General features: G+C 39.9%; 1 protein-coding gene across 16 annotated transcripts in view; it reads right to left on the bottom strand.

Moving 5' to 3' along the window:
• HYDIN (HYDIN axonemal central pair apparatus protein) overlaps positions 1–14607 on the bottom strand; it is a 338541-nt gene that overhangs the window by 226301 nt on the left and 97633 nt on the right. For all 16 annotated transcript variants that reach the window (XR_008425734.1, XR_008425735.1, XR_008425736.1 and 13 more), the window contains one exon: positions 3752–3851. Coding sequence is in view for 13 of the 16 variants with exons in the window: in XM_053915141.1 (XP_053771116.1) it covers positions 3752–3851 (100 nt within the window). In the remaining 3 variants the exon portion in view is untranslated. The remainder of the gene's footprint in view (positions 1–3751; positions 3852–14607) is intronic.

Below are 14607 nucleotides of genomic sequence, written 5' to 3'. Positions count from 1 at the left end.
CACACCACTCTGGAATTTTCTAACTAATAAATATCAGTATTTCTCTGGGCTTCCTTATTTAATAGCTTTCAGTGGTATTTAATGTTATTTATTACTCCTGTTTGATGATTAAAATCTTGTTCTTTAACAACAGATAATCAACCCTGTAGGTCTAACATTGAACTATTAAGATTTCCTAAAGAATTAAATAAAAAATGGAGGAAAATATGTAAAAATAAAAAAAAATTTTCCCAGAGCTGAAGGGATATATGAGTAATCAAACTCAAATGGCCCTAGAAAGCTGAGGAGGATTAATTAGAAAAACCCATTTTTGGACAAAGCTTCACAGAGGGAGATCTAATAGGCCACCTATAAAGAAATGGTAATTAGGTGATCTTCAGATTTCTTAATTTTTACAATAAAGTGTATGCAATGTCTTCAAAGTTCTGAGGAGAAGTTATTTTAAACCTAGAATTACCTAAACTATCAAGTGAATTTGGAGGCATAACGAGACATTTTCAGATACGCAAGGATCAAAATTTCTGTTTTACACACCCCTTTTAAGGAAGTTCCTTGGGCAAAGTGAAAGAGAGAAGATATAAAGGAAGACATATTGGAAATTTTACTTTATTTTATAACTTTATTTTTATAGTTAATACTATTACAGATGTCCCCATTGCCCCACCCCCACTCTGCTCACCCCCACCCAGTCCCTGCGCCCCCCTCCCCTCAGGCCACCACTTCACTGTCCTCTGTGTCTCTGTGTCAAGCACATACGTCCTCTGGCTGACCCCTTCACCTTCTTTCATCTGGTCTCCCCTTCTTCCCTTCCCCCTGACAGCTGTCAGTCTGTTTCATGTATCCAGGCCTCTGTTTCTATTTTGTTCGTCAGTTTATTTTGTTCATTAGATTCCACACAGAAATTTTTTAAAATCCTGGATAACAACTGTGTAGGAGGTGACTAATCTGAATTAGAATAAGAAGCTGGTGGGCTCTAAGACAAATGTCTTCAAGAAGAGAATGAATTCTAAAATTAGATAGCAGTGAAGAACTGAGGAATTAGAAACCACAGGGGGGAAAACTCAGAAGCTGTACAAGAGAGTCCAGTTGATCATGAAGTGCACTAAAGCAAGGCGTAACTGAGAAACTGGGGGACGGTAAAGAAGGAGAACGTACCTGACTTAGGACTATTCCTTGAGTGATTAAAAGTTAGAACAGCCGACCTACAGAAGGTAAGATGCAATCTATGAATACAATTCGTCCCTTCAGTGTATAAAATTCACGTAGACAAAATGGAAGCCTCAAACACAGTTATCAATCATGATAACATAAAAGCAGAACGACTCCCAGAAGGTGAGAGGGAGAAACAGGGTGGAATGGCGTTGGGCAGGTTAGGGGTCTCTATATCCTTACCTTAATAGTCAAGAGATATTATAGGGTTGACAAAACACAAAATACAGCTTTAAATATATTAATTAAGGTTATTGATAAAATTCACAAAATGAAGTACATATATTGAAGTAACTGGGTTGCCAGGGACTGAGATTGGGGATGGGACCACCTGCAAAGGGGCAGGAGGGAACTTTATGGCGGTTGTTGCAAGACTGTTATGGTTTGTAAAAGTTCACAGAACTATGCCCCCCAAATGGGTGATTTCACTGCATGTAAGTTATAACTCAATGAGCCCAGGAAGACGTAGAGGAGATGTAAGAACTAAATCCTCACCTATCATACTGGGGACTCAAAAGTAATATGTGAGGTTGATAAATTAACAAATAACAATATAAGAATAGAATTAGCAAGAAAAATTACACCTCAAGAAACGGCTAAGCACGGACTGCTATTTAACTTTGTAATCTTACAATCTGTATGTTTTACTTATTCATTGGTGTCAGCAATTGTTTAGAATTCTGAAATATTTGTAAAATACAGAAAAGGTCCCAGAGTAGTGCAAAGAACCTCTATACATCCTTGGCCCAATAATCTTTATGGCAAAAGATCCAAACCAGGCTCACAGGTTGCCCTACACGTCATACCGCTCTGGCCCTCTTCCGTGTGAAATAGTTCTTCAGTCTTTTCTTGACTTTTGCGATCTTAATATTTTTGAAGATTATAGGTTGGTGATTTTGTTTTATTCTTCAATTCAGGTTAGTCTGATGTTTCCTCATAATTAGATCCAAGTTAGGTATCAGGTTTTAATATCATTGAAGAGATGCAGCCCTGGCTGGTGTGGCTCAGAGAAATTGAGTGCTGGCCTATGAACCAAAGGATCACTGGTTCGATTCCCAGTCAGGGCACATGCCTGGGTTGCGGGCCAGGTCCCTAGTAGGGGGCACTTGAGAGGCAACCACAACAAATGGATGTTTATCTCCTCTTTTCCCTCCCTCCCCTCTCTCTAAAAATAAACAAATAAAATCTTTTAAAAAGAGAGAGATGCTGTGTTCTCATTGCATTCTAGCAGGTGGTCTAAGAAGGTAATCTCCTCTATGATTGTGGGTATTACATAAAATCACATCTACCAGCTTTCTTCAGTGTAAAGTTAATTTTCTCCTCTTTATAATTGATAAGTATTTTGAAGGAGAATATTTTGAGAATATGAAAATCCTATTCCGCATCCCACTTTCAGACATTAGTTTTAAGATCCACTGATGCTTTTTACCTGAATTGGTGATTACTATGGTTGCCAGATGGTAAGTTTTACTGAGCTGATTCTCAGAGTCCTATTTATTCAATGGATTATAATCTATTTGGGTTGTTATTTACTTTAATTCTCAACTTGTTCCAAATTTGGTCAGTGGGAGTCCCTTTGCTGGTTTCTGCATCATTCTGACATTTCTCTGTCATTCTTTGAGGTCCCCTTACTTTCCAGCACAAGAGGTGTTCCAGGTTCATCTTGTTCTTTGTCTGCTTCAGTCCAAGAATCAGTTAATTCTCTAAGGTTCCTTTTAGTGGAGAGTGGGGTTCAGAAATTGAGCTTTGGGTTCCAGGTGTGCTCATTGCTATCAGGGTCTCAGAGCTTCCAGGGCCTCTCAATGGACATGGCTAGGAAACATGCATATGTATGTACAATATACACATTCACATACATATATATTTACTTCTATAAGTCTGCATATTAACAACTGTCATTCATAATGGTAACTCCAACTCCATTCCAAGACGAAAGGGCTCATCTTAGCCCTTCTCCTTTCCATATTTTTAGTTCCCTCCTCCAAGAACAAAAAATGCTGGCTCTTGGTGTCCTTAATATATTTACCTTTTTTGCTTAATTCCTGTTTGTATATACAATTCCTGAAACCATCTGGTTGCCACCCTACTTGTACACTCTCCTTGTGGCTCTGGCCACTGCCAGACTACCCTCCCATCCCACCTGGCATACATTATTTTAGAAAAACTTAAAAAGGACAAAATAAGTAGCCAAATACCATAAAAATAACAAAAATATAAATTGTGAGACTCTGTTCAAGGAATGTTTTCACTGCTCTAAAAGTCAAAAGGAAACCCAGATGCATGGTTTCCCATCCCCAGTCCTTCCGCAGCACAACTGCAGTACACTTCAAAGCTTGGTCTATTCTAGAAAGAGGTGAAGAAGTGCATAGCTTAAGTCTATTAGTCCTCTACTGATACTGTGCACTGCCCAGAGCCAACACTCACACTCACTCACACACACACACACACACACACACACACACACACACACACACACACTCAGGCATCCCACTTTATGTTCTGGGCACTTCGTAACTGCCTTCACTACAGAGGAAGTCTTTACCTGAAATGTCACAGTAAACAGTCATTTGGTACAGCTTGGCTTCCAGAGGGTTAAAGTACACAGTGATTTCAGCTGATGAGTTGGGCCAGACATCACCTTCCTGAACAACAAGAAAGAATCATTAAAAAAACAATACGATGAAGGGAAGGTACTGCTTTTAAATGTTACTATTATTATGTTAAAACTCCAGGAAACTGGAAGGAGGTATTTTTATAATAGATAAAAGAAAGCACTATTTTACTCAACAGAGAGTTAACTTATGCTACTTGTTAAGAGGTGGTACCAATTGGAAACAAGCTTCAAAAATAGCTTCAATGAGTTCATGGACATATATAGTAAGTTTATATAACTAATAGTTATGTTACTTTATAATGAGGATATTTAATGAATTTTAAAAATTTGTGTATTCAGTGAACATTCATTGTATGCCAATGTGTGCCCAGCACTGGGCTTCGGAGATGGAGAAGGGTGTGGTCCAAGACTGCACGGAGCTCATATGTCAGATGGGTGATAAATATGTATACAAACATTTTATGACATACATGTTAAGTGCTCTGCCTATATAAATAATGTCACGATGGGCTGCAGAGAAAGAAGTACCTAACTCCCTTAGTGGAGGGACCACATTCCTAACTTTTGGGGTGACAACATAAGGAAATACTCTTATTCTATGAAAACATAGCAATGACCCAAGGAAGAACAAGGGCCAGATCAAACCGTGGTTCTTATCTAGGGTGATATTTCTCATTTTAATTCAAACCACTTGTAATAAAGAAACCAAGTTTTAAAATTTTGTGATACACATACTGTATATCAGAACTCCCTTGAAAAATACTTTGTACTAAACATGTAACCTGGGGCCTTTTCATTAACTTCCTGGGTCTGTAAAAGTGGATGCATTTTTATGACACTTGGGAAGACTAAGAGGGAAGTATTGGAAAAATTAGGGGAGAAAGGTGTGCATTTTTTCTATGGTTTTTGTAAATAGAGCCAAGTAAGGCATATGTGATAAACACATCCAAAAATCTATTTAGGTGGTGGAGCCTAAAAAGGAAAGGAAAACTAAGGAAAGGCAACGTGATAAATAATCAGGCCCCAGTTTCAGACAGTCCCCCGTGCACATTCCAGTTCCAGTCTGACTACTGGTGAACACGGTGCTCGAATAAAGAATCAGACAGAGAACAAAATGGTCTGAAGTGCAGGCTTCAACGGGGTGGGGCAAGGAAGGAAACCTAGAGCCAGTTTAGGTTTATTTATGAAGGAAACGGTCTGACCAATGTGCTTCTCAGGCAGCATCCCCCAGACTCCAGAATTACAAAAGGGCACAGAGCCTCCAAGGAGTAGAATGAGGGGCTGTGAGTGCCATGGGGGTCCTGGGAGCTTTCTTCTCCCAGATCAGGTTGCGATTGGGTTGGCCAAAAAGTTCGTATGGGGGGTGGGGTGGAGGGATGGGGAGAAAAGGCAGACAACTGTAACTGAATAACAATAAAATTTTTTTTTAAAGTTCATATGGGTTTTTTTCTATAAAATAAAATACACATTTTTCATTTTTACCAATAACTTTATTGATTTGGATATTTTGAGTAGGTCGGCTATCTCTGCTTAGTATAACATTGATTGCTCTCAATTAATGTCTCGATGTGATCGCTATCAACTTCAACTGGTCTACCCGACCGTGGAGCATCATCCAGTGAGAAATCTCCAGCACAAAACTTCGCAAACCACTTTTGACACATTCGATCAGCCACAGCACCTTCTCTGTACACTGCACAGATCTTTTTTTTTTTTTTTTGGCATTTCAGTTGTGTCTTTACCTTTCTTGAAATAGTAAAGCATAATATGCTGAAAATGTTGCTTATTTTCTTCCATCTTCAATATTAAAATGGCTACATAAAAATTCACCAATTTTTATCAGTTTTTTAAAATGCATACTAATATGGCAGCTGTCACAATACAAACTAACAAAATTGTTTCAAATGCAGTTAAAGATGACTAAGCACTATTAGAGCCATCTTCTGGAAAAAAACAAACAAATTTTTTGGCCAACCCAATAGAATGAAGGCTCCATGAGTGAAGGCCCTGTCCTATCCCCAAGACATAAACCAGAGGTGACTCCTATAAGTGCTCAATGTATTTATTGAATCAGCTATATCCATTTACTTTGTACATTGTGTAGTTATTAGCAGATGCCTATTCATCTTTGCAGCCTATTTCTGCCATTTTTCTGCAACTGGAACCACAAAAGCCATACAATTTAGAGCTGGCAGGGACCTTGGAGATCGTGCAGGGAACAGGGAATCCTTCAGCACTTTCACTTATTTAGGCATTTCATTGTGGCACTTTTCCAAACCTTGAAAAGTGTCTGCCCCTTCTGATAAATCACAAATACCTGGCCCCTTTGATGATCGGGGGTCTTAGTGATATGGAGTGCTAGCAACACTCATGACCAGAATGGGCAGAGAGGCCAGGCAGAAGAGGTGGCTCATCCATTCATTGGTGTATCAGTGGGCATGTCAGAACTCTTGAAGACCTGGTTTTGCTCCCAACCCATAAGACAAATGTATTGTCTGGTGGGTTTAGACTCTGCTCTGTTTGGGAATATAGACTGGATGCAGCTAACCTGTTCCTATCTAAGCTAACTGATCAAAGGGGCCATGTTGGACCCCTAAAAACTGCTAGAAAAGTCTCACCAGAATGGTAGGAAGTGCCCCCCCAAAGTGATACACTGTTAGATAAGCTCAGCATATGCAGGCAAATTCAAGGGCTTCATGATTTCGGGTGGGCCAGATCACTTTCAGAAGCATTATCCCAGCAAGAGAATCCGGGGTCCACATGCAGACAAGAGGACAACACACTTAACTTCTCTCCCAGAAGCACTTTTGGACCCCCCATCATCAAAGAAATCTGATGGTCAGAACTGGTGGCTGGAAAAAGGCAGGATAAAAACACTGTAGAGAGGCAATCAGAATCTCCCCAGAGCAGGAAGCCTTGACATCTGGATGTGACCCATAAGAGGATCGTCTGACGTGGGGGCTCCCTGGAGGCTGGGAGGCCCTTCTGCTTGGTGAGGGACTCCAGTGCAAGGGAGCCTGAGTCCACAGGGTTCAGACTGAGCGGATGGGACTTTAGGTTCAGTGTGTTCTTATCCTGGGTTGCAGCTGTTTTGTGCTTGTGACATTTGCGGGAAACTTTCAGTTTTACTCAGCCCAGGGACATAATTCAAGGACAGCCTTATTCTAAAAGCCTCTCTTGGGCTTGTATCAGGTAATGCGCATTAAGAGGGCTGTGTGTATCTGCAAAAACAGAAGCATGGCCATTCAGTTTCCTCCTGCAGAGGGATGCTTTCAACATTAGGTCATTTGAAGGAGTTAGAAACATGTACAAAGACACTTATTTTTCAGTTGCGATTAAAATAAATATTAAATAATGTCTATTTCTTTAGAGCAAAAACTCAATATAGCATTTTCTAGCAAATCAGAGAGAGCAAACCCCAGACACGGGCAATCAGCCTAAAATGACCCTACTTTCATTTTTATATCTGTGAAAAACTTCATATTACTCCTCTAACACTTCTGAAATCAACTTCCACGTCATTTTACGTCTCTGAGAAGAATTTTTCTCTCTTTATTGCTCAGTTCTAAAGTTTCTTTCTGGAAACCAAAACATTCAGAATTTTCCGTGCTGGCTCTGACATCGATATCCCTTCTTTCTAGTCTACAAAACCAGCCTTATCCCACCGAACCCCCCGCTATTCTACTTTCCTTCTACACACGACCCCCCTCCCATCACGGTGCATTTCCGGGCTCCAAATGAGAGAGGGGTATACAGGATATACTCAGTGACTTATACTCAGTAAGTGACTATCACCTTGTTTATTGAAATTGTCAAGATGGGCTTCAGTTATATTGTAACTACCTGCCTTCTTGGTCTTAATGTTTTATTTTTCCCTCAGATTCATAACTGTATTTCACATATTAATCAAGTGACCTGCTAGAAGGAATTAACTTTGAATTTTCAGATCTAACCCATGATGTGGTTTTTGGCCAAATATTAAATCTCTCTGCTCCATTTACACAATGGAATACTATGCAGCAGAAAAAAATAGGGAGCTCCTACCCTTTATGACAGCAAGGATAAAATTGGAGAGCATTATGCTAAGTGAAATAAGCCAGACAGTGAAAGACAAATACCATATGATCTCACCTATAAGTGGAACCTAATCAACAAAACAAATAAGCAAGCAAAATAGAACCAGAGACATTGAAATAAAGAACAAACTGACAGAGACCAGAAGGGAGGGGAAAGGAGGATAACAGGGGAAAGTAGGGGAAGGGAAATCAGGCACATGTATAGTAAAGGACCCATGGACAAAGCTAAAGGGGGGCAGGATTGAAGGTGGGAGGCGGGGGTAGCTGGGGTGGGGGAAAGTGGTGGGGTAAAAATGGAGACAACTATACTTAAACAACAATTTTTAAAAAAGGAAAAGAAAAAACCCTCTAAATTTAATGTAAAAAAAAAAACCCTCTAGAACGGGAATTTCATGTTTCCTATGGAAGAAGAAATAAGTGACCTGACAGACACGGTTCCAAGACGTTCTGAAAGCTGTCTATGAACATAACTGCCCTGGCTCGTGACCGGTGATCAGTACAATCACGAGAAGGGTGTCCGTTAAAAGTGTTCTCCTTAAAAAATTATACTGACAATGATTAAAGTGGCTTTTTAAATAACTCCCCCTTGAAAATCCTTAAATAAAAAATAGAATTAGAAATCACCTTCCTTCCCCTTTCTCTATCACCCATTTCCTTCCTTCCTTCCTTCCTTCCTTCCTTCCTTCCTTCTTCCTTCCTTCCTTCTTCCTTCCTTCCAATGAAGGGTTATTTCTTGCAAATTTTGTAAAATCAAAACCAAAACTGCAAGAACAGAGAATGAAATATGTTTAAGTTACTTGGTTTATCTGGAAACCAGTTTACAATATGACTTGATACCTATATTTATCATATAAAATAGTTATTTTAATTTCCAACTCACAATCAGAATAGTGATCCAAATGTGTGCCTACTCAAATGTTCCACTTTCCAATCACCTCTAACCTGACAAGAGACTGAATCATACCTAAGTGCAAATCATAACATTTGCAGCCATAAACTGAGAGCTCACGTTCCCAGCACTGTGTTTTCTATTCTACCTTTACAACCTTGTGAAGTAGTAGTATCCCTTTTTAAAGACAAGAAAGTCAAGGCAAAAAGAAGTTAACTATCTCACTGAAGGCCACACCAGTGGTAAGTGGCAGAGCTGGTTTCTGTACCTTTTTCTTTAACATCCTCAACCCCACTGCAATTATTACAATAGGTCAGGCCTTTTTGTAAAAAAAAAAAAAAAAAATGCCATCATAAAAAAAAAATGCCAGAAGACATTTAAAAACACTGCAATTGATAACCAGACGTAGAAGAAGCCAGCATGCCCCGGCGTTCCTGTCTAGCAAATGTAATAGGATAGATACCCTGCATGCTCCCGCGTTCAGGTATCTTGGAAGGTGATTCGCAGGACATCCTTTTGGATGACACAGTTAATATTATTATTTTGCAGCTCTGGAGTGATGTATTGGTAGATCTTTACCAAACTTTTCCGGTTGGGCCAGGGTTCAGTCAGCTCATAACAAGGTCAGTGAATAATGACTTCAAGGGCAGCTACAATGTGTCACGAATTCCATCATGTTACACGAAAATGGAAATATTCCTAACTACGTAAGTAAATATTTTTAGCTATCTTATCGTATTTAGGGAAAATTTAAAGAATTTCTCTTGGGAAATAAAAACATACTCTTATGGTAAACTTTCTATCAATCAATCAGAAAAAAAAAGCACTGATTAGAAACTATAATCTGTTTCATTAACCCCAGTTGCCCTCCTAGAACTTTCCAGAAAAATGAGAGAAATTATGGCTCACTTTATCATCAGCGCAAATAGAAGTTGTCTCAAAGAGAAATAGAGAAAAAAAATGGAAGCAAAAAAAAAAAATCAAAAGTAAACTATCCTAATTATCATTGAGATAAAAGATCTAATCGGCACATGATATGCAAGATTTTTCTGCTGCATTTTATCTCTTCAAACAAGAAACCAAATTTAATCAAGCTTTGATTCTCAAAATGATGACCAGAAAAGCTTCTAAGAGAGGGATCTAAGATTTGGTCAGCTGTCAGAGGAGGTTTTACAAAAGGCATGTTTTCTCTTGGGTGAAACAATAACCCATGTACGGTAGAAATGCCAGTGGGGTTTTATGGAGCTGAAATAGTTACATGTGATGTTCATTCCTTTCTTTGGAGAAAACAGATCTGCATCTCTTCTAACAAGGACAGTATCAACTTAATAAACCATGAGGAACCTAAGACTTCCTTAGGCCTCCCTCCACCTACACTGGTTCCCCAATACTACAGGGCTTGTGCCAGCACAATAGGAAAAGGCTTGGCCATGCATGAAGACCTGAGAAGCCAAACAATAATAAAGGGAGGCTGAAGAATGGGAAAACTGTACTGATGGGGGAGCTGTGACTTGTCAAGGACAGTTTGCTCCCAGCAGATGCCTGTCCTCCTTTCTCCTTTTTGGTGTCCATTTCCAAGCAGTCAGCTCCCACATGTTTGCAATGTGACTTACAGCTAATGGAACAAGAAGTGGAAAGAGTTTGCAGTAAAAAGCAAGATCTATCCTCTTTGGTAGCCATCTGGGCTTCCACCCAACCTGGTTCTGCTGAGCTCACATGCTATGCCGGTTTGGGGGGTGGGGGGGGAAGTAAACTAAATTTGAGCTGTGCTTTTAGAGTCTGAATTGCTGAACCACATTTTCTGCAGGCTTGGGTGACAACAAAGCATGGTTTCCTATTACTTACATAGTAATAAAGAAATTATCAAGTTTCCCTCCCCCCTCCTTTTTAAGGTTCCCTTTGTAAGGCTTAGTTAAATTAAGCTGAAGCTTTCCTAGGAATACTGGATGGCTTTTTCTTTAATGGCAAAGACACTTGCTAACAGAAGCAGAAATGTTTTCCCTGCTCATCAATGTCAGCCAATCAGCTAGGACCAGTTTGGGCAAATACCTTTAATTTCTCAGACCTTTCTTTTTGGGAAAATATCAAGTGTTCAACATTCAGAAAATTGCTGCATCTTAAAAGTGTGACCTGAGCCAGCAGAACCAGAGTTCAGGAACAAGGCCAGCACATCTGTGCTGTGATTTCTCAGAGGGCCCCAAAATGCCAATGGAAATCAAAGGCTTAATTCTCTCTTTTAGCCCGGTGATACTCTTCTGCCTCTCAATTATCAGAATTGTGTTTTTCTGTATTTGAATCTCTCTCACTCAGGTACCCATGAGACCTATGCAGAGAATATAACAAAATGAGACTGTCAAAATTCTGTACAGCCAGAGTCCATCTAGTAAAATAGAATATTATATTTCTGAAAGTAGTCAATTCGACTTGCTTTTCTGGAAGGCACAAAACATGCATAATAGACTCAATTTTACAATTCTTTTCCAAAGGGGGAAAAATTATACAGAAACAGGTGGCTTGAGAAATGATCGGTATTCTACAGGACCCAGTACCTTCCCTGCATAAGAAATAAATAGGAAAATTTTCACTAATTACATTAATACTCCAAGACCTTATCAAAAGAATTGACTTGAGGAACTTGACATAAATAGTAATAATATACCCCATGTTTTAATGACTGAAACAATTATGATTACTATTATAATATCAGTAAATTACCAAGTAAAGCTAAAAAAAATTACCTCCAGACCTCTGTTCTGTATCTGCCCAGGACTCTCTTGTGGTCACTCTGGCTCCTTGCCTACCCCCTTTGTCCACCAATGACCATCTCCGGGGTCTCTCAAACACGAACTCCCACCTTTGCTCTCTGCAACCACGTTGGCACCCAAGACACCCACCCCAGCACAACTCCTCCGGATTCGAACAACAGACTCTATGGCAACGTTATGTGATGAGAATGATGAGAAGAAAGTGAGCCAAGACACTGAGACTGACCAGGGGCTAAGGGGTGACCAGGCCACAGAACGGTGCAAGGACTTTCAGTCCTAGAGCTTCGGTCAGTTATTCTTGCAGCACTGAGTCAAACTACTTCTCACATGATTATACTAACAAGAATTGATCAAATGCAAAACCATCACCCCCTCTTGGCATTTTGGGGGCAGTGACTGACTTCTGGATCTTGAATACTTGTTTTAAATTGAAAGAACCTCTAAAATAGGAGCCATGTCCCCATAAACACACACAAAATGCGGAGAACACAGGAAGGGCTAAACTAGCCTTGATTTTAGCTGAGTTATTTGAAAAACTAAAGATATAAAGACATAGGTAGGTATAAAAAATAAGCATATCATTTATTTCTTATTTCTTTTCAGACACTAAGGTAACGGGGTCCCCCCCTGCCCTTTTAAAGTTTATCTCGTGTGAAGATAGTGTCCTTGGTTGGTGGGCATGGAGACCAAAGAGGTTAACAGAAAGCAAGGTGGTCTCTAAGCCATTAGGTCAACCTTTCATTTTTATTTTTTGAACAGGATATCAATTAAAGATTGATGGTTAGATCAGTAGGGGACACTGTGATTTTAATCTCTGCTTCTGTGAACTCAACTCCTATCAAGAAACTATTTAAAAGAAATCACACTCTCATAGAAAAAAACTAATTGCTGATACATAGCTCAACTGTCAGAAATTAAACAGGGGCTTTGGCATAATTGATCTGATACGTGCGTGAGCAAGATTCAGAAGAGACCTTCAGTAGAAAACAGCGATGAGCCAGCCCTAAGAGGGCAGAAGGACAAGTAAGACAGGCTCTCGGCTGGCAGGTTCTCCTCTTAGCCTTCCTTCTCTGTGAACTCCCAGCCTCTCCTTGCTTTGCGGGGTCTCTTAAGGTCAGTACATAAGGGCTCTCTTGGGTCCTCTGCAATTTTCCTTTTTCAATCTGCTCTTAGAATTTCCATCCGCTTTTCATGACCTCAGTGAATATCTGTATAAGATTCTCACATACCTTACCTCCACCCCTGATTGCCCTCCCACAAATTTAGTACTGCATTTCCAAAACTCTTTGACTATTTATTGTCATCTCAAATTCAACATGTTCAGAACCAAACCCATAATCATCTACTGTCCTCCTTCCCTCCCTCCCTCCTTTCCTTCTTTCCTTCCTCCTTTAATTGGCCCTGTCGTATGCCTGGGGCGCCGAAGAGGACAAGGCACTTCCAACCTTGAGGAGCTCAGAGTCTGTTTCCAAACTGGATCTCAGTATCCTGCCCTTAGCAAAACAAAAAACAAAAAAGTTATTTTGTGTACAAAGCAACTGAAGCCAAGAAAGATCGAATGGCTCGTTTAAGGTCACATTTGCTATGGGCAAAGCTAGGAGAGAAGTCCAGGACCCCTGACTTGCTAATTTCTATCAAAGGCATTGTAATTCTCCCAGCTACTCTAGTTTAAATTCTGAGGAGACACATGATTCCTCACCATGTTTCACTTTAATGCCTTTTTTTCTTTCTTTTCTTTTTCATTTGTTAGTTACAGTTGACATTCAATATTATTTTCTATTAGTTTCAAGCGTACAGCATAGTGCTTAGACATTTATATAATTTATGAAGTAATACCCCTGATGAGTCTAGAACCCACCTGGCACCACACACAGTTATTACAATATTACTGACTATATTCCCTATGCTGTACTTTTTATCCCCATGACTATTTTAACTAAACTAACTACCAAATTGTATTTCTTAATTTAAGTGCCTTTCTGTTGAACATCTCTCACATCTGCCATTTCCTCTGCGTTCCGACCATCCCGGTCAGCGTCACTGCCACACGTCACCTTGAATTTGCTGGCAGTGACGTTCAGTCTCTCTGACCCCTTCAGCATTAGCGCATTTCTCCTGCCTGACCTGCATCCATCCTCCCACACTCTCTCCACCCTCCTTCAATTTGATCCACACATGGCTACCAGAGCAGTATCACTAAAACACCTGGAACCCATCATGCTCCTGCCCTAAGCCCTACATTGAGTCTCGGACACCCCTGGCACCCCGTGTGGGAAAACGGGGCTCTGACCATGGGGAAACTCCGCTCGCACTCTACCACTTGGAGAAAAATCTTCTCTTGAACGAGAGTGTCCCAAGTTTATCTGACCACAAAACTTCCTTTTCCAAGGAACACACATCACCACCCTTTAAATCCAGAGTGCGCAGAAATGCACCGTAGGCTACGGCACAGCAGGTCGCCCAGGCCTCCCAGATCTCCTCTGCCCGCCTTCCTGATCTTATTATTTCTTATATTCTCCATGACCGCCTGCTCCAGAAAAAGTGGTCATTTTATTGTTATATAATATGCCACGAAACTAACAGATTCCCTTTTCTTTGTTTTCATAATTTCTCCAACTAGAAACCTTCTCCTTCTTCCTCTCCACTTAATTAAATCTTACCCCTTCCTCTAATACATACTTCATATCGCATCTTTTCTATAAATCCTTTCCAGACTCTCTCATCCCAAACCACTATAGCATTAATTTATCTGTATCAGAAAACCAGAATCTCAGCAGTGGAAAATACCCATAATTCACATTTGGGTCAAGAAGGTAATAAAATGGTCGAACTTTCCCATCAAATACCTTCAAGAGTAATTTACAAGGTAAGATTATATTACATTCACAAGAACTGTATTTACAAGGTAAGATTACATTACACTCACAAGAACTGAATTTCTATAAAACTTGCAGGATCTTTAAGTAGGAGAGGAAAAAGATTTAATATCAATAAATAATTCACTATAACTGACATTTAGTTCTGCTGTTTTGACCAGAATAACTTTATGAAGGC

The sequence above is a fragment of the Desmodus rotundus genome, chromosome 12, assembly GCF_022682495.2.
Source record: "Desmodus rotundus isolate HL8 chromosome 12, HLdesRot8A.1, whole genome shotgun sequence".
Classification (NCBI taxonomy): Eukaryota; Metazoa; Chordata; class Mammalia; order Chiroptera; family Phyllostomidae; genus Desmodus; species Desmodus rotundus.
The sequence above is the reverse complement of the archived record's forward strand: the minus strand, read 5'-3'. Positions and strand labels throughout refer to the sequence as shown.